The sequence below is a fragment of the Trachurus japonicus genome, chromosome 7 (genome assembly GCF_045865225.1).
Source record: "Trachurus japonicus isolate A0001 chromosome 7, Traja_1.0".
Lineage (NCBI taxonomy): Eukaryota > Metazoa > Chordata > Actinopteri > Carangiformes > Carangidae > Trachurus > Trachurus japonicus.
The window spans coordinates 3,894,773-3,920,154 of record NC_140913.1 but is presented as its reverse complement, the minus strand read 5'-3'; the positions used below and the strand labels follow the sequence as shown (position 1 = coordinate 3,920,154).

Genomic DNA, 25,382 nt, shown 5'->3' with positions numbered 1-25,382 from the left:
TGGTATATTGTTCTTTAACTGTGGGTCAAATTTGTCTGTTCTTATTTTGTTTGTCTGCATCTGTTTTGCCTTGATATTGTCTGTCTGTGCTCTGTCTTGTAATTGTCTATTGTATGACTTGTCATCACAAGGTTTTAAAGTCTTCTGTGTGTTATGTTTTTTAGAAACCTGCCTTGGGACTGCGGCTGAAATTTAGCAGTTGTGCTAAGTCCGGCACATTTACACTGGTACTTAATGCGTCAGTGTTGATGAATGTGCACTGTCCCAATTCAATAAATAAATAAATTAAATGAAAAAATGAAATGACATGTGCAGTGGCACTGATATAGGCAGCCAGGGCCCGCACAGGACACAAAACACGCAACTCATCATCAGCCGCTGGGGGATCAAACCGCGCCAGGTGAATAGGGCGGTTGACATGGCCACGGGGCAGGGTCTTCGGCAGAAACGCCACAGGGTCACACCCGCACCCTCAGGCCCCCAACGCAGGCAGGACTCGCTGACAGACAAAGCCTGCAACTCCCCCACCCGCTTCGCTGAGGTGATAGCCAGAAGAAAGGCTGTCTTCAACGACAGCCACTTAAGGTCAGCCTGGGCGAGAGGTTCAAAGGGTGAAGAAGCCAGGGCCTTCAGCACCAGATAGAGGTCCCACGCTGGAACCCTCTGGGACACAGAGGGCCGCAGCCTCAATGCCCCCCTCAGAAATAGAGACACCAACCGCTGGCACCCGACGGTAGCATTGTCAATGAGATCATGCCGCCCTGAAACGGCAGCCACATACACCCTCAAAGTGGAAGGTGCACGACCGTCGTCCAGGAGAGACTGAAGAAAGTCCAGAACGGTGGCCACTGGACAAGAAGTGGGGTCCTCCCCCCTGTCAGCACACCAGGCAGAGAACCTCCTCCACTTGCACTCATACTGGAGACGGGTGGACGATGCACGAGCATGCAAGATGGTTCGTCGGACAGGCTCAGTGCAACCGGTCAGAAGTGTGTCGGGCCCTGCAGTGGCCAAGCCCACAACTGGAGACGGCAGGGGTCGGGGTGCCAAATCCCGCCCCTAGCTGTGACAGGAGATCCCTCCTCCCTGGGAGACGCCATGGCGAGCTGCAGCAGAGCTTCCGCAGCAGAGGAAACCAGGGCCTCCCTGGCCAGAATGGGGCCACCAGGAGGAGGCGATGTCCCCGAAGAAGGACCCGCTGCAGCGTCGGGAGGATCAGAGGCAGCGGTGGAAAGGCGTACAGGAAGACGCTGGGCCACTCGTGCCCCAAGGCATCCTGTCCCAGAGGACTGTCCTCCTCCATCCAGGAAAACCATAGGGGACAATGGGTTGACGCCCTCGAGGCAAAGAGATCCACCTCCGCCCTGCCGAAAACGCCCCAGATCAGCTCGACCACCTCTGGGTGTAGCCTCCACTCCCCCGGCGAGAAAGGAAATCTGCCACCTGATTCCGATCCCCCGGGAGCCACATCGCTCGCAAGCTCAACAGATGGGGCGTGGCCCATGTCAGCAGGCACTGGGACACCTGCAACAGTTGCGCCGACTTGGTGCCCCCCTGATGGTTGATCTGGGAGACCACTGCCCTGTTGTCTGACCGAACCAGCACATGTCTCCCCTGCAGGTGTGGAAGAAAATGGCGGAGAGCCAGGTGGACAGCCCGCAGTTCCAACACATTGACGTGCTGTGTGCGGTCCCGAGGAGACCACCGTCCCTGGGCGGACCTGCCACGCCAGACTGCACCCCAGCCTAACTGGGATGCATCTGTTGTAACCGTCTCTCGGAAGGAAGGAAGGACCCCCAGAGGAGCACCCCCCAGTAGGAACGCCCTGTCCTGCCATGGCGCCAGGGCGTGGACACACACCCGAGACACCCTGAGCAGCTTGTGCTTGTGAGACCTCGGGTCCAGATGGAAGCTGTTCAGCCACATCTGAAGCGGACGCAGCAGCAGCAGGCCGGAAGGTATAGCAGTCGATGTGGCCGTCAGCTTGCCCAGGAGCTGCAGGAACTAAACGAAAGGCAGCCGCCTGCCCCTCTTGAAGAAAGGAAGGAGTCGGAGGATGTCGTCCACGCGTCTCTTCCACAGGTAGGCCTTCATGGCGACGGAGTCCAGAACCAGACCCAAATAGGCAGCCCGCTGAGTGGGAACCCGACAACTCTTTGCAACGTTGACCTTGAGGCCCAGTCGAGACACATGCAACATTAGACGGTTGGTATCCCGAATCACCTGGGCCCGGGATGGCGCGCACACCAACCAGTCGTCCAGATAAGGCAGGACCTTCATGCCCCCTGCCTGCAGAGGCGCCAAGCACCCTGAATTGATAATGGTGGCCCTGAAAGGCAAACCTGAGGAAGGGCTGATGATGAGCCGCGATCGGGACATGAAAGTATGCATCCTTCAAATCTATGGTTGTGAACCACTCGCCGGGACAGACCACACGCTGAACAACTGCTGTAGTCAGCATGTGGAACGGTAGAACTTTCAAATACCTGTTCAGGCCACGCAGGTCCAGGATGGGTCGCAGTCCGCCGTCCTTCTTGCCGACCAGGAAGTACGTCGAGTAAAACCCCCTGGGATGAAGGAGGGGGTCCACCGGTAGGATGGCACCCTTGTCCAGGAGGGTGGACAGCTCCTGGGCTAAGGCTTGGGCCTTAGCCGGGTCGTCGATAGATGTAACTTTCACCCGGCCAAAGGAAGGGGGCTGGCGTCGGAATTGCAGTTCGTAGCCCTGGGTCAAGGTGGACACAACCCAGGGGTCCGGACAGCAGGCAGCCCAGTGACTGAGCTGCTGCTGGGAAAAGCATCCGACGACCGGCCCCGTGGCCCTAGTGCCGCTGCCCCCGGGCCCTGAAGGAACCGGAGGAACGGCGGTCGGGCTTAGAGGCCTGCTGCTGACACGGTGAGCGGCGCACAGAGGCACGAAAGTCGCCTGTCGGCTTCCTTGCGTCCCGCCGCGACGGCCGCTGACCAGCCTGGGGAGGCATCTGTGGAGGACGTGGAGGGGCAGATGGAAAAGCCCTCGGCCTGCTGGAGGTAGGCGTCCTCTTGTGGAGACCCGCCAGTCGCCTCCTGGTCTCATCCGCCTCAGCCGTGCGGTCCAATGCCTCCAGGGCTGCGGAGCCAAACAGCTCACCAGGCGCCGCCGGCACCCCGCGAAGGACCCTGCGAGTCGCCTCCATCAAGGGCGATTGGGCCAGCCAGACGTGACGGCGAGTGTGGACCAGAGTGGACATGAGCCGACCCAATTCTCTCGACTGGCAGGCAAAGGTCTGCAGGGAGGCGTCGCAGATGTCGCGGACGGAGTCGTCCACCTGGGCATCCTGCAGAGAAGTCGATAGAGCCAAGAGGAAGTGGGACAGGGTGTTTCCCAGGCGGCCGATGCGCGCTGCTGTGGTGTAAGCCCTGCAGACATAATCATCAGTGACCTTACACTGGGCAGAAGGGCACCGGGGGTCAGACTTCATTGCCTCATCCGGAGACACGATCAAGGCCGCAATCGCAGGCTCCACCGCTGGCATGTGGAGAAGGCCAACTGCCTCAGCACCCTCCATGGCAGCCAAGGCCCGCTCATCCGACCCCGGCCTGGTGAAGGCCGACGTGTCTGCCCAGCAAGAGTGCAGCTCCTTCAAAAAATCAGGAGAGTGTGGTACCACAGTCTTCGCCGGTGGGGGGTTGCGCCTATAGAAAGCACTGGGAGCCCTACCCTCGCATCAAGCTGCAGGCGTGCCAGGGCAGCCCGGATGATTGCCCCCATGGATGAATCCTCAGAGCCCCGCCAGGAATCCGAGGCCGAAGAATGCGAGGAGCCCGCTACCGTTGGAGTCGTCAACTCAACCTGCTCGGAATCATTAAACTGGCTGGACGAAGCTGCAATGGAGATGGCATCGTCCACTGGCAGCGGTGACCCCTGAGTAGCCGTAGCAGCAGCATGTGGCATCCTACCAGCAGGCTGCAGGCCAAGGAGAAGCGCCTTCATCTCCTCCATATCAGCCGCCAGACGGTCAACTTTTGAGGAGAGCTGGTCGTCCGTCTTCCTGTGCCGTTTTCCTGCGGCGACAGCACCCACGTCCCATGAGGCAGGCCTCTTCTGTGCGGCATCCCGACAGGAATCCGCCCCCCCAGACTGGAATGAAGGCAGACAGGACAGTGGATCCAGTTGGGCTAGCCTGGCCAGCCTTATTGACCTTGGCATAATGCTGCAATTTATACAGGCTTCATCGGTGATGGCCTCCCGCAGGTGATCCACACCAAGGCAGGACACACACCGGTCATGGCCATCCTCAGGCTCCAGGGACGCCATACAACTGCCACAGGCATGCACCATCCGGAACCAGGTGGCAAAAAACACAAAAAAGAGACAAGGTGTGACGTCGCCGGGACGGAAACGCCAACACCTTGAAACACAAAGCCAAGTTGGGAGAGGGGGCAGGAACGCAACCTTCACCAGCAAGGTAAGCAGTTTTAACACAACTGAGCTAGAAGAGGGACTGGAACCCTACCTCAATAACACAGTTGAATCCTTCAATAATACTTTGAACACTAACAGAGAAACACAAAAAAGAACAGTTATTAGCATTCAAAGCAGCACCAACCTGCTAGTAACACAGCCCTCAGCAGCTGTGTGCAATGCTGGAAGGTGAGGGGCGGAAACGCCACCACCCAGCCAGCCACCTTTATAGAGCAGGTAAAGAACATACGACATGCAAATCGCTGGCTACAGCCTCTGGGAGGACGAGCGTCAGCCCGTTACTCCCGCCACGGAGGCACGAGGCTGCACAAAGCCAGCAGCACGCCAGTAATAACTGTACCAGGCCAATTAAATGGCCATGCTATACTTACATACACCTCGCGAGAAGAATGAAGGAGCCGATTGCCTGCTGACACCGGAAGATATAGCCTCCCAGGGGTCATGCAGGGGTCACAGGTGACATTGTTGTTATTCGTACTCGACATGCGCTAGCGCGGGCGGAGTTATCCAGTGCTTAAAGCACCGCCTCTGGTGGTCAGGAGGGACGAAATAGAACTTAGAATGTGCGTACAAAGTACAAAGAAATCCGTAATTATCAAACGTGCGGACACTGGTCGTATATGCACACTAGTAAGTGTAATACTTTATTTTTATTTATTTACGTCCTGCCTGACTGCTGGTATCACTTTCATTATCGCTGCTCTGCTGTGTGTCTGTGATCGTGGGTTTGGATCTCTTTTTTTCAAATGCCTGAAAAAGGCTCAACTGTCTTTTCGACATTTCTATACTGGACCGGGGGTAATCATAACAGAGCGGTAGTGTAAGTAGGCGCCAGAAATCAAAAAGAGACAGATGACATGGCGTAAACGACAATCATTGGCTTTTGCGTTAGGCCTCCAGTGATTGGTTTAACAATCAATGAACTCAGCATGTTTAGCCTGTTACAAACAAGCATTTTTATCACACCCCCTCAAAATAAATAAAATTGCTTTTTTTTCCACCTATGAAAGAAATTGTACGCACAGTGCGTACAGGATTCCGGACACACAGCTGGTCAAACCTCCATGAAATATTTCTTACCTTCAGCAGCAGCAGTCATCCAGCTCCAACAGTTTAATAATCCACAACATTATTCCCATTTACATTTCGCGGTCAGCGTGTTTCATCCATTTGCATTGTGTGAGGGAAAAAACGTTTTTAGCGGCAGCAACAGCCGTATGCGTTTCTGTTTCTGATCCCGCCTCCACCGTGTTAGCTTCTCCCACCGGGACACGGCCTGCTGCTCAGTTCGGACGCAGTGTGTCACAGGCGCCGGGCAGTCTGGACTCGGTACCAGGTCCAAAGATAATTCACTGTCTCCTTGTGTCGGCCTCTCCTGTCAGGACACTTGAAGCTAAAGCTAAGCTAATGTTAGCTAAAAACGTTCAGTGAAGCCTAGCTCTCCTGCAGCAGACACACCTCCACCCTCCTAACAGCGTGTTCACACTGGGCGCGAGGCAAATTTTCCGCGCGATAAGATTACATACAAAGTCAATGTACAGACACGAATGGACGTGAATTTGTGCCGGCGGCGCGAATGGCGCGACGCGAATGAAGCGAAAATGTGAAATTCGCCCGTTCGCTCGAGTTCAAAATATTGAACTCAAGCAAATTCGCGCGAATGCCATGAGTGAAAACAAATATTCCAGCGGTCAAACTCGAGCGAATAGAGTGAGGCGAATATTTTACTCGCACCCGATGTAAGGCAGAGAATGCTGATCAACTTTGATGCAGAATTTTATATACGTAACGACTTTTTTAGTCCTTCAAATTTGACAGAGTGGTTAATAATATGTTTTCCTGTGGTGTTATACACTTAAAACACATATTTATTCTTGGTTTACCCGGTCTTAAAAACGAATGGAACCTCAGCTTGTTTGGTAAAAAAAAAAAAATGTTTCCACCAAGTACAAGACCAGAAAGCGATTTTTTTTACAGAATTTGCTACACTTGAATGAAAACAATGACAATTTTTATTAATTTTAACATCATAAACTTAAACAAAATGTTTTACATGTGAAAATCATTTTCATTGTGTTTTGATGAGCTGCTACAGTTCAATAACTGCAGTCTCACACACACAGCTGCTGCCTTCAGTAACAGTCCTGAGTTTACATATACTCCTACACCTCTTCTTGCCAGAAACATCAGAGAATTGACAACCACAAAAACTTCAACTGTACGTTTACTCCCCTACATTGATTCTTGTGTACACGTAAAGATCTTCCTGTTGACAAAATGTCTCGTCACAAAACTGCAACTAAATGATTTCAGGTGTCTTAAGACTACCTGCTGCCTTACATGTACTTCTGTATGGACATTCATGTGCCTCTCAAGACAACAACTAAAGTTTCCCTCCTTGATGGGATTTCATGTGCATCCATGTGTTTTCCCACAAACACTGCAACCAAATGGCTTCGTTTTTTAATGGACTCTTGTGTGTGAAACAAAAGATTTTTTTCTGGGTAAATCCTTCCCCACAAATAGCACAACTAAATGGTTTCTTCCTGTGTGTGGAGTCTCAAGTGGATATAAAAAGTCCCTTGATGTCTAAAATGTTTCCCACAGGTAGCACATTCAAATGGTTTCTCTCCTGTATGGACTTTCATGTGTTCTTTAAGAGTCTGTCTTTGACTAAATTGTTTACCACAGGTAGCACAGTCAAATGGTTTCTCTCCTGTATGGACTTTCATGTGTACTTTAAGATTACATCTTTGGCGAAATTGTTTACCACAGGTAGCACAGTCAAATGGTTTCTCTCCTGCATGGATCCTCATGTGGTCTTTAAGATTCCCTCTTTGACGAAATTGTTTACCACAGGTAGCACAGTCAAATGGTTTCTCTCCTGTATGGATCCTCATGTGGTCTTTAAGAATGTTTCTGTAACTAAATTGTTTACCACAGGTAGCACAGTCAAATGGTTTCTCTCCTGTATGGATCCTCATGTGTTCTTTAAGATGGCCTCTTCTACTAAATTGTTTACCACAGGTAGCACAGTCAAATGGTTTCTCTCCTGTATGGACTCTCATGTGGTCTCTAAGATCATATCTTCTACTAAATTGTTTACCACAGGTAGCACAGCCAAATGGTTTTTCTCCTGTATGGATCCTCATGTGTACCTTCAAAGCCCCAGTTGTGCTAAATGTTTTCCCACACGCTGAGCGGCAGCAAGACTTCTTACAGTGAGACTTCTTACCAGTGTTACATTGTTCATCACTTACATGAACAGCTTCACTGTTCAAACCGGACTCAGGTGCTCTGGTTTCTCTCCAGTCATCATGGTTGTCATCAGTCTCAGAGGACGACTCTGACACCTCATCATCTGTATCTGGTTGAAGATCTTCATGTTGATCTGAGTTCCTGGCTGGTTCAGATCCTCCACAGTCGTCTCCATCAGCCTCTATCTCTACCTCTATCTGTTCAGCTGAGCTGCTGGATGGAGACTCTGTCTCAGTTTGTCTGTGATGAGGTTGTAGGGACTGAGGTTTCTCATCCTCATCCTCACTCTTCACATGAACAGAAGTGAGGGGGAACTCTGGAGTGGTCGATAGTTCCTCCTTTTCTTCTTTAACATGTAGACTCTCTGGGTTCTCCTGATCCAGACTAGAGGTCAACTCAGGAGGATCCTCTGCTTCAATCATCAACAGGTGCTGATCACCTGCAGAAACAATGAAACACATCATGAACAACAGTTCTTCATACTGTCACTCATAACTGCTGTCTCTATGAACCCCAGTGACCTTCTCAGTGGACGCTAGTCTGAGCTCAAGGAATTTTGCTCCTGCTATGAGCCTCTGATTGGCCGGAAGTCTCTGAGCTACTTATTACTTTAACAGCTGGATTTTCAGTCCGGTTAGCTCATTTACTAACCCCTGGTAGCTTATCGTTAGCTAGCACCAGTTAGCAACAGTGTTAGCTTGTAAAAATGACAATCCTGGACATACTAAGAAGCCTGGTCAAAGCTTGTGTGCAATGCTCAGTAGCAGCTGCTTACAAAGTGTAGCCATCTCGTCAGTTAACGGTTGTTATGCTAACGTTAGTGCTGGCTAGCACAGTTTAAGCAGGCAGCTCGGCCCTGATGCTGCGTGTCATAAGTTATTACTGAATTACGCCGTTACATTATTAGCAGTGTTTTTAACTTTCCGGTAACAAAATGGGAGTGTCCAGTTTTCCGGTCGGAGTGCTGCAATCCAAGCGTTGTTTCTTTGGGAAATCTGTATGCTTTAATTTCTGACAGTAAGTTTGTTCCTGGTCAGAGTGAATAGCCTACTACTGAGCAACAAGGTCCTAAAAGTAATTTCGTGTTATTTTTATTATTTATTTATTAATCTTTATTGCAGACACAAGCGGTCCATATCATGGACGTCGTTATAAATGGTATTTATTAGGGCCCGAGCGGCGACTGCAAGTCGCCCAGCGAAAGCCCTATTGAAATCGCGCTGTTTATTATTATTATTCTTGCGGTCTTAAAATGCCATTTTGACCCCTTTCCCAAAGGCGAAAACGCGTCTACTTTTGCATGGGCGTCCGGCCGGATCCGAAATTCGATATTTTTGGGTGGTCGCACACGGTCGACGCAAAATGGCGGAATAGCGCCCCCTACAAAGTCCAAAAATGCCCATAGGGAATTTTGCTAACTTTGTCCTACGCTCACAAAATTTGGTACACATATGTATTATACCCAAATATGCAAAAAAGCCTCTTGACCTCATGACCTCAACCCAACAGGAAGTCGGCCATTTTGGTTTTGATTTTTCCCGCCTAAAATTAACTCCTCCCAGAGCGTTCGCCCGATCAAGTTGAAATTAGGTACACCACATCTCCAGACCTCGCTGAGCTTATCTTGTGCTCCGTGAGTCCGTAGGTCAAAGGGCGTGGCTGCCAGCGCTCAATTCACTTTGGCGTTCTCGCCATGTCCATACGTGTGGCTCTCACGCCCACATACTAAATCCAATCAACTTCAAACTTGCTGGACATGACGATGACTCCGCCCTGAACGTCCCGATATATTAACTTCCTACGTAACTCATAGCGCCCCCCGGTGGTAACAGGAAGTGTACTAAAATTTGGAAAATGTACATACTTTGCCCCATCAACTTCATTCCACTTCTACAACATGCAGAACCAGTTGGTGAAGTTACATTATGAACGCTGTGAAGCTACGCGTAATGGCGTCCCTGTGGGGGCGTGGCTAACATTCCTCGCTATGACAATACGTTTGCCCTTTGGATGGCTTTATTGAACTCGTATCAACATGAAAATTGGTACACAGGTCCAGGGTCACGACCTCAACGTTTCTATGTACTCATAGGCGATCTCACTCATTCGCCCCCTAGTGGAAACAGGAAGTGCCATATTTTACATCAACATTGTCCGATTTCCACGAAACTTCACATGTGTGATGAGGGACTGACCCTGAACACACCTGCACGCATCTCATTACTGCCCCCTAGTGGACGAACCTTTAACTGCTCATAACTCCCTCATGCTTTGTCCGATTCACTCCAAACTTCACACGAGTGATGAGGGGCGGCCCCTGAACGCACCACACCACATGCGGTGACTGCCCCCTGGTGGATGAACGAAACATTGCGTTTTTGGCCTCCTTCCAGGTTTTTTCTCCATTTCTGCTCCGCGCCACGGCCCCGGCGTGCCTCAGGCCCCGCGGTGGCATGGGCGAGCGAGGGCCCGCCATCGCCGCTTGCGGCTTTAATTTTATTTAGATTTGATTATTCTGAATCAATTTATTTGACTTCATTATGATTAGCTTTCTGTTAGTATTCTGTTAGTTTATTATTTGTTTATTATTATTTGTGTTATTGTTTCATTTTGGCACGTTAGGGGCACCTGAGATATACAGTAGGCAGGCTTACGGTGAGGCACCAGCAGGTAGTTGACATGACACATGATTTTTCTGTAATCAAGTAAAAATATCCATTAAAATGTATTCTTCCTCCACATAACTCATGTCAGTAACGCAAAATAGGATGTTTAATGTAACTGTTTTCCTTTTTTATTAAAGGATATGTTTTATTTTGTCTTTATTTTACGATAACCATGGAAAAAGTCATGCGGTGTGACCGTAATAAATTAGATATGAAAAATAAACATGTATAAAAATAAATACAGTCATCAAAATAATTGTTCATTAACACCTTTGGCAAATACATATTACTTGACTAATAGAAAGGTTTAAAATGCACAAGACTCATATATTAATAATCACAGTAAGTTCATTTTTGTAATGAAAATGCGGTGTGACATGAAGGATCAGGGTTTTTAAACAGGCATTTTTTATAGACAACTATAGGTGTTCTTTTGTCAAGAGGAACCAGGAAGTGCCTCAGATATTGCACATGGATGTATTATATTATCTTATTATAGATCCATGATATTGCACTGTCAATTGAGGATTAAAAGGTGAGTGTTAATCTCTCATTAATTTAACAAATTTCATACTTTGTGTCAAATGATTAACGTGTCCACTTTTGTTAGTCCTGCAGTGTGACAGCTCTACTTTGAGAAAATTAAGACATTGTCACAGCCTGGCTCTGACAGCCATGACAAAAAGGGAGAGACCACCGTGGCAACAATTAACAAATGTTTATTTAAGGATAAATGATAATATACTGTAACAAAAGACCAGATCATGGGGTGTGAGTGTCAGTAGATAGGTGTGTAGAGCATGTTGTGTGAGTGTGAGACGTATGGGTGTGTGTGGGGTGTTGTATGGTGCATAACACAAAGGAGCGACAAAGTAAACTAAAGAGACTGCATCGCCGTCACCGGTACCTGCAGGAGAGGGGAGAAGGAGAGAGAGTGAGAGCAATCAGCAGGCCTGACTTTATAACCTGGTGACACCAGGCCCAGGTGTCACCGGCAGGCCTTAATCACAAGGGCGTGACCAGCGGTATGGCACCAGCCCACCACTGGGGACGCCACACCCCCCCCCTCAAGACAGGGACCCAACGGGATCACTGAAAAACACCTGAAGACCCCACACCTTCCACCCCGCCAACCTCTGCACCTGCAAACAAACCCAGAGGAAGGAAGGACAGGAAGAAACATGGGACAACAGGTGGCAAAAACTAAATAAATCTACATCCTACAATACATACAATACATCATAACCACACAACAACCAATATCCCAATACCCCGCCTAACCCACTGGGGCACGAGAAAGGGCATCAGCCAACACATTATCCTTGCCTTTAATATGTCTAATGTCCAGGCAATGAGCCTGAAGGAACAGTGCCCAGCGCACCAGACGCTGATTCGGACACCGCAGAGAACCCAAAAACGTCAGCGGATTGTGATCCGTGTACACAACCAGAGGACCGCCACCAGAACCTACATATACTTCAAAATGCTGGAGCGCCCAGATGAGAGCCAAAGCCTCCTTTTCAATGGTGGAATAATTGAGTTGGTAAGAGTTGAATTTTTTCGAAAAATAGCACACAGGCCTATCAATCCCCTCCCTCTCCTGCAACAACACTGCCCCTGCGCCCACCTGACTGGCGTCAACCTGGATTTTAAAGGGCGCAGACAAACACGGAGCAGCCAGCACAGGCGCAGAACACAGCAGGGACTTGACGTTCTGAAAAGCACTTTCACACACAGGAGACCACACAAACTTGACACTGCCCTTCAGCAGGTCCGTCAGGGGCGCAACAACAGAAGAAAAATTCTGACAGAAACTTCTGTAGTAACCCACCATACCCAGAAACCTCATTAACTCTTTTTTTGTAGTTGGGGTGGGAAACTGCACAACTGCTTTAACCTTAGCATCCACTGGTCGCACCTGCCCCTGTCCGACCACTCGGCCGAGGTACGCCACCGTCGCCCTGGCGAACTCACACTTTGCCAGATTGACGGTGAGACGCGCCTCAGCCAAGCGACCAAACAGGGCACGTATGCGCTGGACATGAGTGTCCCAAGAGTCACTGAAAACGACCACGTCGTCAAGGTAAACAGCACAACCCTCTAGACCAAACACAACCATATTCATCATTCTCTGAAAAGTTGCTGGCGCATTACGGAGACCAAAACTCATTACCGTATACTCGTATAACCCTGCAGGTGTTATAAAGGCAGAAATCTCACGGGCACGGGCCGACAGGGGCACCTGCCAGTAACCTTTCAACAAATCAAACTTGCTCACAAATTTTGCAGCACCAACCTGATCAATACAGTCCTCCATACGTGGCAGTGGATAGGAATCGGGTTTAGTGACTTTATTCACCTTTCGATAGTCAGTACAAAACCGATAAGCACCGTCTGGTTTGTCTACTAAGATGCATGGCGACGCCCAACTGGATGAAGAAGGCACAGCGATGTCGTGGTCAAGCATGTATTTAATTTCTGACGCCATCGCTTTCTGTTTGTGTGGTGCACACCTATAAAAACGCTGCTTAATTGGCGCACTATTTTCAACAACAATGTCGTGTTCCACCAAATTTGTTTGTGAGGGTGTATCACTAAACAACATGGGATATGCTTTAATGAGCGCAGCAAGTTCCTCACCTTGAGACTCAGGTAAATGCACAAACAAACCCTTCAATTTATTCAAGGTCTCCGAATTCTTGAGCCTACCACAAATGACAGGATCATCAGGGGCTCGGACATCTGTCTCCCTGTCCAACCCGATCACAGGACCTGACGACACAGACTCAACCGTAAGAACAGGACTTATATTCAACCCACACTCAGGACCAACAGGAACAGATTCAACAGTGTCACGTCTATAATAAGGTTTTAATAAATTAACATGACACAGACGAGAGGATTTTCGTCGCGTCGGAGTCGCAATGTAATAATTCTGCTCCGAGACCTGTCGCTCCACAACATAAGGACCTGTAAACTTGGCTTGAAATGGTGAATGCACTACTGGAGTCAACGCCAAAACTTGATCTCCCGGGCTGAACTGGCGCCTCTCTGCCCGGCGGTCATACAGCTTCTTCTGCTTGGACTGAGCACAACCCAAATTCTCACGGGCTCTCTCAACAGCTGTATACAAACGATGTCGGAAACCATTAACATATTCAACAAGATCCCCAGGTGGATCAGCCACTGTCAAATCATCCTTAAAGACAGCTAAAGGACCACGCACCGCATGACCAAAGACGAGGTCATTTGGGCTGAACCCAGTGCTTTCCTGCACGACCTCTCTGGCCGACAACATCAGCCAGGGAAGGCCCTCTTCCCAATCGCGACCCAACTCTGTGCAATATGCCCTCAGCAGTGACTTTAAGGTTTGATGAAAACGCTCTAAAACTCCCTGGCTTTGCGCGTGATAAGCTGACGCACGGCTATGCTTCACCTTGAGCTCCTTCAAAACCTGCGCAAACATTTTAGACGTGAAATTAGAGCCTTGGTCACTCTGGATCACACGGGGAATCCCAAATATTGAAATGAACTGAGTCAACGCTTTAATGACTGATTTCGCCGAGATGGAACGTAACGGATACGCCGCTGGATACCTTGTGGTCTGGCACATAACCGTCAGCAAATAAGAACAACCAGATTTAGCAGCAGGCAAAGGCCCCACACAATCGACAATCAGATGCTCAAACGGCTGGCTAACAGCTGGAATCGAACAAAGAGGTGCCGGTTTAAGACACTGGTTCGGCTTACTCGTCAACTGACATGTGTGACACGTTTTCACATATTTGGCAACATCGCGCTTCAACCTTGGCCAGAAAAAAAAACGCAGGACCCGGTCATACGTTTTCCTTATGCCCAAATGCCCAGACTCATCATGTGCGATTTTCAACACTGCGTCCCGAAACACTTCAGGCACAACAATCTGAAACACTGGTTCGCCCACAAAATCACCATCACACGGCACCCATTTCCTCACAAGCAACTCATTCTGTATAAAGTATCCGTGCGCAACATTTTCCAACTCAGACCCTGCAATGACACTAGCAACCACCCCGGACAAAGATGGATCAGTACCCTGGCCTTTAATCCACTCATCTCGAGAAACTGATGGAGGCAAATCGGGAATGGAGACCACAGACTCTGGTTTACGCACTGGACTAGACAAATCAGGTGCAGCCAGAACACGGCTCTGCGCGCGCGTCACGGCGCAGGCTGGAAAAACCTCCGGGTACCTCTGACCACTTTCATCCAGCTCCCCAGACGCAAGTGGCTTCGAAGTAACCACCGGAGGCGGCAGGCCATCCGCCCACACAACACCACCAGCCAGATCGTTGCCCACTATCATGGCTACACCCTCAATCGGCAGCGCAGGACGCACCCCGACAGCCACAGCGCCACGCACCAGATCACACTCCAACACCATGTTATGGCGTGGAACCGGCGTCAGCTCCAAACCCATGCCTCGCATCAAAATAAAGTCCCCCGTCTCCGTCTTTGATGAGAAAGGCAAAACCGACTCCACAATAAACGAGTGTTTGGCACCAGTGTCACGCAAAATCTTTATTGGCACCCGTTCCTTACCGCCAACCAAAGACACAACTGCATCAGCGATAAAAGGCTCAAATCCATTACTACTACCCGGATCAGCACTCACAGGATTCAACCTCGGGACAACGGAACACGCAAGAGCAGGTGAGAACGACTCGTATTTACTTTTAGACCTCAAAACGGGACACTGATCCTTCCAATGCCCAGCGCCTTGGCAATAATTACACACCCTGCCCCCCTCATCTCTGCCCCTCGAGGCTTTAAAGGCCTGTGACGGGCCAGATGTGGGAAGCTGTGCGCTATAGCGGGAATTACCATAACTACTTGCCCGACGCTGCGCATCACCCAGGCTGCTTTGATGCGTAAGAACAAAATCGTCGGCAAGCTCTGCCGCTTTCAACACAGTAGTCGCTTTCTGTTCACTCAAATACGTTGCAATGCGCTGTGGAATCGAATTCTTGAACTGTTCCAGTACAACTAACTCACACAGGCTCTCAAAATCACCCACACTGGCAGCAGAACACCAACGGTTAAAGTGGGACAACAACTCACGCGCAAACTCCATGTGCGTTTGTTTTTCACCCTTTACCCAATTCCTGAATTTTTGGCGATACGCTTCCGGAACTAATTCGTATGCTTTCAAAACAGCCGACTTCACTTTTGCATACGACAAACAATCAGCGGCACTTAATGCCGAGTATGCCTCCTGGGCCCTCCCAGTCAGGACGCACTGGAGCATTAAAGTTCTATCCGCATCTGGCCACCGCCTCGCGTCTGCAACGCGCTCGAACAAAGCAAAAAATGTATCGGGGTCCTTCTCATTAAACCTAGGCATCAGTCTCAAATTTGCGCCCAGATCAAAAAAACACTGTCCCTCTTCAGGTGACACATCACGCACAAGCTTCCCCTCTCGGATCAAACTCAATCTCTGCTGCTCAAGCTTCATTTTCTCAACTTCAAATCTCATTCTCTCCATTTCAATTTGACTTTCTGCCTCAGTTCTCTGGAGCCTCAATTTTTCCTGCTCTAACTGCAAAGCCATTAACTCCCTGCGCTGCTCAAACGTCAGCCCAGACTCAGACACCGGCACAGAACTTGGCGCATCTGGCGCAGCCAAGTCTGCAAGAGACTCTTCCTTCCCCACAATTCCTTTACCTACTAACGTGGACAAAACAATTTCCTTCAACTCACTTTTATACTCATTCCCTGTAAAATCCATCTCATAATGCTCAGCAATCTGCGCTAACTGCTCCCAGGAACAGCTATTAAGAAACCCCTCTGAGGGCGCATCAACAAACTCTGCCACCGAAGCCATAGCTCAGCGCCTGAACCAAACAGAATGCACAGTGTTTACTCTCCCAAAATGCACACTCGAGGCAAGCTTTACCTCCCCGAAGTTTTCCCCACTTACCTGCCTAACCAAAACTTACCTATCCCTCAACCCTAGTCTTCATGTGGCTTGCGGTGGGAATTTACGCACGCAAAACCAGTGGGTTTGTGAAAGCAACCTGCACGCAGGCGACCACACACTGTCCCACGGAGGTGCCCCCGAGATAATTGCCCGAAGACAATTAACACTAACCACGTCGCCACAACACTATAGAAAAAAACAAACCGACGCAACCCAAAGGGGAAACGCCATTCACCTGACAGGGGAAACTTCGCAGTGCAACGGGGCGGAAACACTTACCTTCTCTTTGGAACGCATGAATGAGCAACAGAACAAACAAAAGAGAGGAGAAAAACAACCGGAGCAACCACGACACTAAGCGCACGGTGGATCTCCCCACCCACGCAACAGGGCACAGCGCACACCAGGGCCCACTCACCTGATTACACAGCCACGCTGCCCCAACAAACGAACCAAACAATTAAATCCATTGCCAAAATAAGCTTATGACGAGCCCCCACTTTTGTCACAGCCTGGCTCTGACAGCCATGACAAAAAGGGAGAGACCACCGTGGCAACAATTAACAAATGTTTATTTAAGGATAAATGATAATATACTGTAACAAAAGACCAGATCATGGGGTGTGAGTGTCAGTAGATAGGTGTGTAGAGCATGTTGTGTGAGTGTGAGACGTATGGGTGTGTGTGGGGTGTTGTATGGTGCATAACACAAAGGAGCGACAAAGTAAACTAAAGAGACTGCATCGCCGTCACCGGTACCTGCAGGAGAGGGGAGAAGGAGAGAGAGTGAGAGCAATCAGCAGGCCTGACTTTATAACCTGGTGACACCAGGCCCAGGTGTCACCGGCAGGCCTTAATCACAAGGGCGTGACCAGCGGTATGGCACCAGCCCACCACTGGGGACGCCACAACATTTATTTTCAAAAATGACCTAATAATGTTAGAAACATTATATTTATTCAGCTAGCAAGATGCTAACACTCAGCAATGTATAGTAAGGATTCAAAATGGCCACAATTGTGTAAATGTCCTGTGGTGTGACAGTATTGTCCCGCGGTGTGACACACTTTAGTCAACTGTGTTATGAGTTAAAAGCCTGTTGTTTTTAAAATGTAGGCTGTTTTGTAACATTTTATCATTATATTGTATTTTGTAAAGGGACCATGTACAATATTAAGCATACATTTTGCCATTTAATGCATTGAATTAGCTTGGAGCTATTCAGCATTCACACTATTGTTCTTCTGTTCGGCCATTTTCTTCCGCCTTTTTACGGTCTTCTTCTAGTCCTTCATACTTTGTGCTATTTCAGACTTTATCGGATGTATTCAAATTTTTCATACTTTTTATACTTAAATACTCAAATATTTAACTTTTTCTGATTTTTTTTTCCCCCATAGAGAATGCATTGGAACAGTCTTCAAACTCTTCAAATCTTCTTACTTCTTTCAGCCACTAAAGCTTCACCATACTTTCTGCTAGAGACTTCATTCAAATTCTAAGCTGTAGACAAACTTTTTAAGTGTTCCTCTATGACTCAGCTTATTGATATCTTCAACAGTTTCTGATATTTGGCAGTTTTAAAATCATCAAGTTTTTGGACAAAATCCAACTTTATAATGGGTGTGTGTTGCGTCTAACGAGCAGAGCTCGAGTGGTGACATTGTCAGCCAGAGTGGAGAGAGGCAAAAAAAACATTCTAGAGTTTTTCTGGCTAAACTGTCAGCATGGCCACAAATTAAACTCTAGACACATTATTTTCTCCAGTTTTGTAGCCACACTTGTCTTCTGGCTAAAATTCTGGTCAAAAATGCAAAGAGACTTAGATAATAATTTAAAATATTTTTTAAATGCAGCCAGGGAGCTCTCTGCTCTCATTCAGCCCAATGCATTTTTTTCACAGCAGCAGGAGAAGGAGCTCAACTTTGTAACTTGCTGTTAAGTGCTTTTTAATTTGTTTTAATTCACCAAAAAATAGTCACAGGTCACAAAAAAGTCCTCTTCTTACTTGGTGTGGCTAATTTCTGCACTTTCCTTACTTTTTTTTTAAGCAGAAGCCAGTGATCCTCTTATTAAAGGTTTTCTTTGCCCCTCACATACTGTCTCTGTCTGTAGCCTAGTGGTTAGCTCGCTGGGCTGAAGACCTGAAGGTTGCTGGTTCAAATCTTGCCTCAACAACAATTATAGTGAATTATTTTCCCAGTCGTCCTCTGTTGACTTCTGATAACTTGCTTCATGTTGAAACTGCTGCTCTCAGCCTGAAATTCACAGAAAGTCATTCAAGCTTGACTCTCAAGCTTTCTTGGTGTTGACACAGTGTGTTTCCAACAGGTGCAGCTTTGGGCTCGTTAACTTCAGAGTGAGACAGAGTGCAGTTCATCAACAGACAACAGTCTCTGCAACTGTGTGTGCACTGTGGCCTAGAGGCAGAGTGAAAGTCTACTGACCATGAGGTTGTGGGTTCGATTCCTACCTCGGTCAAACATTTGTATGGTGATCACTGCTTGCACTATTTGCTAATTCTGCAACAGCGTTCAGCTGCTTTCAGCATTCACACGCATTTCCATCAGGAAATGCTACTTTATCGAGTTTTTAACTGCGGCCTCTTTGTTCCCCTGTTTTATCATTGTTTGTTGTGTATGGAAAGTAATTGGTCACTGAGAATTGTTTTGAACTGTTCTTCGTTGTTTTAGGAATGAGCAGAGAAAGGACAGGAGGAATTGTGAAAGGCTGAACCAGGATGAGGCCAGGCGTGTGGAGATGCTTAGGGAAAGAAGAAGAAATTAAATGTGTCCAAGCTGTTCAAATTATACGTTGTTTTGAAAATGTGCTTAAAATGTTGTTAAAATTCTTAGTCTTGACTATCCTAGACTTTATGAGTTAAAAACATTGTCATTAATTACAGTGTGTCTTGTTGTTACGTGTGGCCAGGAGGTGGGGCCCTGTGTGTGTGTGTGTGTGGGCGTGTGCCTTGTGCCCCTCTCCACCTTTCTCTCTCTCCCTCCGCACAGTCAGTCCTCAGGTGAGACTCATCTCGTCAGCTGGAGCTGACTTAAGGAGGCTGTGCGTACAAACATGGCGTACGCCAAAATCCAGAAACTGTCGTACGCACAAAGAAAATCAGATGTATCAAAGTGTGCGTACGCATGGATCCAAGCACTTTTCCTTTGTACATCCCAATCAACTTGGAATTGAGCGCACATGCCGAAGTGGTAATCTCCTCCCTGTCCACGTCTCCATTTAAATATGCAAATCAATGTAAATAAGGCCTGCACCAAAGATTCCCTTCTCTTTACGGTCAGATAACACCATGAAAAACTGTGAGGAACAGCAATTTAACCAAATTTGAGTTGAAGGTGCTCCTCGATAAAGTTGAGCCGTGTAAACATCTTTTTTTTTTTTTGCCGTCCTCCAGCACCATCACAAAGGGGGTGGGAGAGTGTGTGTGTTATATAAAGGTGAACGTGAAGCGGAGGACTGCTGTCATCTCAAATGAAAGCAGACAATGTACTCTAATTAAATTATGTGAAATGGATTTACAATTTTATTTGCCTTCTTTTATATACAGATCGCGTAGTAAATAAATGCAGAAGTGCGCCAGGGAGGCTGATAAAGACACATGTCCAACTTTAGGCATGTGTTTATTGACATTAAGTACTTCACACAGTCTGTGTAGTTTAACCAGCAAAAAGAAAGTCACTGACAGTGTGATATTTCGGCAGACATGCTCAGTGTGCATCGGTGGGTTACATAGGACAATTAAACAAATACATTTACTTTGCGCGAATACAGTCCCAGCCTGTAATCTGTCCCCAACTATGCTGAATGAATGAATCGTGCGCTGAACCAGCCATCTCGCCACAATGTTTGTTAATATGTGATGCATTTGCGCATCACATATGATCTGTACATTCAGGGATGCAAACGGGTCAGGACCAAAAAAGAGAGGAATTGTCTGGCGTGGGGGGGGGGTGCACACCATTAACAAATGATTACATTACGATATCATGGAAAAGTCAATTTCCAGTAGTTCAACCCCAACCAAGTATTGAGTGCATATAGATGGACATAGTTTTCAGACGGCCAACATTTCTATATTAAAAATGCTTAAAAAAAAAAAAATCCTTTGCAATATTTCAATTTTGGAGATACTGAATTTTAGGTCTTCACTGAATGTTAGTCATACTCATAATTATTACTATTAAAATAAACTGAATAAATAAAGACATGGGATGTTTCATTCAGTGTGTAATGGACATATAGGCCTATATAATGTGTTAGTTTCACTTTAATTGAACACATTCTACATCGCGGAGGCGACGTCTCTCCTTCACCTCTGAAATGGGGCAGAGCTCCGTGGGAGACACCTGCCTGACACATGTCCGCAGTGCACAGCTCCACGGACATGCACGGGGGGGGGGAAACAGCGTCGCCGTCGCACCGACTGCACGCGGCTACGCTTTAATGAGCGCACATGTCGCGCGTCTACATTGGAGGTCGGCTGTTATCAGTATAATCAGAGACCATGAATGAGTTCGCCTCAGTTTCACGTGATTGTCACTGTCAGCCTGTTAGAAAAACACTTTACTGACCCGAGCTGAGACACTGAGACCCCCCCCACCTCCCAAAAACAAAAACTCTTCGGATCTGAACGATTCACACAAGTCACCTAATTGGTCATGAAAAAAGCGAGTTTCGCTTTTCGGCGCGCTGTTTGCATCCCTGTACATTTATAGTATAAAAATGCTTCCTGTTCACAGTGTGGTCAGCACCTGAATGGAGGCGACCCATGGCTCCCCGCCGTGTCGCGCGCTCAGGCCGGTCGCAGCGCACTGCGCTCAGTTCCAAGAGAATTGCCCTCGGAAACCAAGAGTCATCATGTGCCAAAAAAAAAACCTCCGGGACTCGTGTGCACTTCGCACTGCAGCATCTGCAATATCTTAAGACTAAAGCTGATGCTATTTTCTGCACCACTTTGCGCGTGCTTTTCTATCCACCTATCTATTTGCAACACATGGATGGGTTAGTTGTTCATAAATGTGTCTCTGATGTGCACATTACTCTGAGGACTAATTGTTTTCACATTATTAACAGTTTCCCAGCTTCACCTCTAAGTGTCGCCAAAGGAACAATAGCTGTAGAAACGTGCGTACGCCAGCTATGGAGTTGGCGTGGGCCACCGCACTTTTCCACGGTCATTTCACTTTTGATACATCTGAACGTTGGCGTGGAAAATGACGTACGCCACTTTTTTGTGCGTACGCAACAGTGATACATGACGCCCCTGGTGAGGAGATTGAGGCTCCGGTTCCCCCATGCCTGAAGTCCTTTGAGCCTTTGTTATTTTGACTTTGGTTCGGAGGTTCCCGGTAGTCCTGTTTTCGGTTTCCCTTTACTTTTACTTAGGTTTAGTGGTCGGTTAGGTAGCTTTAGTTTTGAGGGAGGACACTGGGTACGACGGCCGTTGGCTGGCTCAGTGTTCCCCTCTCTTTTGTTTGTTTTGGCCGGGAACCTCCAACCTATTTGGTTTGTTGCTTTTTTGAGTATTATTTGTTTGTTTTGAATCAATAAAAGTCTGTTATTATTTGGTGGCAACTTTCGTCCCGATGTTTTCTTTGATGTGTTTCGGGCCTTGTGAGCCATTCATTTGAGGTTCGTTAACACTTGTTACAAATCTGATGTGTTAACTGTTAATCAACATGTCTTGTTCACAAATAGGCCTATTAAGCTTTGTGTTAAAATTCATATAGTTAGAGCCAAGATTGAAACTATATTTTTGTATTTTGTCAGATTATTTACATAAATGAATGTAATTGTTCTAGTAGCACCTAATACATTTCTACTAATAACTGTATAGTGTCTCATCTTGTCCTGTGATGTGACATGTCATGTGGTGTGACACCACTTAAAATAAAATTAAAAGGCTTTTATGAAGGTTTAGTTAATCCAATCCTCATGTGTGTTTTTTTAAACAATGAATAATTTAACTGTAAGAAAAAAGAGCATTTTCGGGGTGGTGCGTGGCGCAGTGGTTGAGGCGGCTGCCCCATGTAGAGGCTACAGTCCTCAACGCAGGCGTCCCCAGTTCGAATCCCACGTCGGGCAGACCTTTCCTGCATGTCATTCCCCCTCTCTCTGCCTCCCGCTTTCCTGTCTATCTCACCATGTGCTATCAAATAAAAGGCAAAAACGCCAAAAAAATATACTTTAAAAAAAGAAAAAAGAGCATTTTCATCATAATATTAACATTTTGTAAGAAAGTTTCACTAGTGTGAGCAATACAAGAGGCTACAATTAAAGAATGGAACTGAAAAACAGCTATTACCTGTGTAGATTATCAATGATAGTTTGCAGAAAGGGATCCTTAAACTTTCAATTCAAGTAATCTATAATATTATTATTATTTTTGTAAATTTTACTGTGGTGTGATGTCACACCGCAGGACAATTTATGTCCGGACATGTGAAAAAAGCTTATGAAAAAGTGAAAAAAAAAAAAGAAAAAAAAAAAAGAAACTCTGCTGAACACTAACAGTTCAAGAAAATTCATACTTTGAACATTATACTTTCATATAGCCTAATGTCATTAATAATTTGTACTTTGTAAAAAAAAAAATTACTCACCTTAGTTTGTCAACTACAGAGGAATTTTCTTTATTTGCTCACTTTTCTGGTCAAATAAACCACGTTTCTGTTGAAATTTGACATTTGTTTGGACATCATGTTTTCCACGTACACCACAACCCATGATGCAGCAGTGGCCCATTAAATTTTAAGATTTGATATTTGATTTGGAACTTTTCTTTGTTTTTTGACAAATGGATACCATTGTGTTACTCTTTTGTAGATGTCCTGTTACCAGTGGTTAAATCCTGAATTGCAAATTAATTCCTAAACTTTAAAGGGGACCTATTATGCTTTTCCAGCTTTTCAGACTGTTATATATGTTTAAAATGTTCCGTGTTTGTGTGCGACAGGCTTTGTTTGCGCAGAGTATTGCTGGTGGTTTGCATCAGTGTCTAGGCGCTGTGTTGGGCTCTCGTTGGTGGACTGTGCCATCTTTGGTTAGGGTGAGACTAGGTCATGGGCACATTTCATTACACAATGTAGACTGGTCAGATGCATACTGGAGATACTGGCAATTTGCCTACTGCAGATTTAGCTTTTGTTTGCATACTACATTTTGGCCAAATCAGTATAGGTACTAGTAGTAGTCATGGTAACGCAATGCTGAGGGAGTGGTTCATTTGCATACAGGGAGGGGCCACTGAAACAGACCGTTTTGCACAGCCCTGTTTTTGAGAGTGCTGTGATGTTTGATCTTTGGGGTATTTTGACCGAAGCACGTCACAGACATGTCTTTAAGACACCCAGGAACTATTTTAGTTTGTGCAAAAAGGAGCATAATAGGTCCCCTTTAAGTCTCTGTGTGATGAAAACACGATTCAACATCTAGGCCTAAACAAAAAGCACTGGTGTCTTACGTCTTTAAATTAACCACACATCAAAAGAATGCGTGGGGAATAACCTTTAGTCTAACCTGTAGTCTTAATAGCCACATAAAACTTAAAGTTCCCCTATTCATTCCTTCCCACCCACCCACCCACCAGCCAGCCACAGTCTACTTGCAAACCTGTGGGAAACACGGAAGTTAAAAGAGAAATGTAGTAGGCTATGTCCTCTTTCTCTACAAACCACAACTTTGAGGTCCATGGGTTTAAAAGTGAATCACCAACCGGTTTTGTTGTGAACGACTCGAGGCTGCAGGAGAACATCCAGCAGGTTCCTCTGCCGCTCGATCTCCTGTCTGAAGCCCGAAGCCTGCGCCTCGTAGCCGGCTACGACTCTGTCCACGGCCGCTAAGATTTCCTGGGAGGCGGCGGTGAGTCTCTCGGTGACGAATCCTCTCAGAAACTCCACCTCAGACATTTTACTCTAACTCTTTGTTGCTCCTAATAGATCCGTATAATCCACGAGGAGACGATGGATGTATTATATTATCTTCGTCTCATAATAGATCCATGGAGGAGACCCGAACCGCTTCCTGCTTCTTCATCTTACGTCGTTTTACGGCGGTTGGGCTGGCAACCGACTGACAGGAGCATACCGCCACCCTCTGGACTGGAGTGTGAACAGGAAACAAACGAAAGAAAGAAAAGGAAAAGGATTTTTGAAAGACTCGAAGCTGGAATTTCTCTTAAATAACCTCATAATATTGGCAAAATATGAAAAAGTGAGTCATTTCTTCTCAGACCTGGCTGGATTCTCTGGCCTTTTTTCAAGATCTCCAAAGAGAACCAGCGTGCTTGATGGAGTGGTGACCCACAGACTCCCCAGAGCAAGCACAGTGAGGTGGAACTTCCACGGCCGTGCTGTCAACACTATTTTTGAGCACAAAGAAGACCTGCTCCAGTGTTTTGAAACCATCATGTCCGCCCAGCCACCCACCCCAAGCAGCTCTGTCCTCAATGTCCTCAACTTATACAAAACAAAGCAGCACGTGTTGCACTTACGTATGTGTGGAATAAGGTCGAATATTTGTCAAATGCATGCCAGTCTTGGTTGGCTGGATGTTAAGCACAGATTGTCATATTTGTTGATGGTTTTTCTTAGAAATATTATAACAACTAAAATGCCATACATTTTGTATGGAAAATTATCTTTTAGTTCAAACATACATAATTATTCAACTGGACGCTGCTGGAGGTTATTTTATTTTACCCAGGGCACTCTCTCAAGGTACAGTATTATAAAGAATATAGAATGCCCTTCCGAATTATGTTATACAACAAAGAAACATGGTTAGTTTTAAAATGAAACTAAGAGATTATTATTTTGATCGCAATTTTGACCATTAGTAGCCTGATATTTGTAAATTGGGTCCTGGTATCCTTGTTGTGTAGTGATTAAATGTAGGAGCGGGTAACTAAGTGTTTGTCTTGGATGTTTTGTTTTGTTTTGTATGTGTATGTATTGAGTATGTGTTTTCTGTATGTATTTTTTGTTTTATGTATTAATGTGTTGCGTGTTAATGG

The 25,382-nt window shown here is 46.8% G+C and overlaps 1 protein-coding gene and 1 pseudogene across 1 annotated transcript; both read right to left on the bottom strand.

Annotated features, from left to right (window-relative positions):
- Positions 1 to 983: 983 nt before the first annotated feature.
- Positions 984 to 4,297, bottom strand: LOC146984029 (uncharacterized; annotated as a pseudogene).
- Positions 4,298 to 6,971: 2,674 nt separating this feature from the next.
- Positions 6,972 to 24,373, bottom strand: LOC146984028 (uncharacterized). The gene is made up of 2 exons (XM_085780872.1): positions 24,084 to 24,373; positions 6,972 to 8,162 (listed from the first exon to the last, which is right to left on the bottom strand). The coding sequence occupies exons 1-2, from the start codon at positions 24,274 to 24,276 to the stop codon at positions 6,997 to 6,999; spliced, it is 1,359 nt and encodes a 452-aa protein (XP_085636998.1). The 5' UTR covers positions 24,277 to 24,373; the 3' UTR covers positions 6,972 to 6,996.
- Positions 24,374 to 25,382: the final 1,009 nt, after the last annotated feature.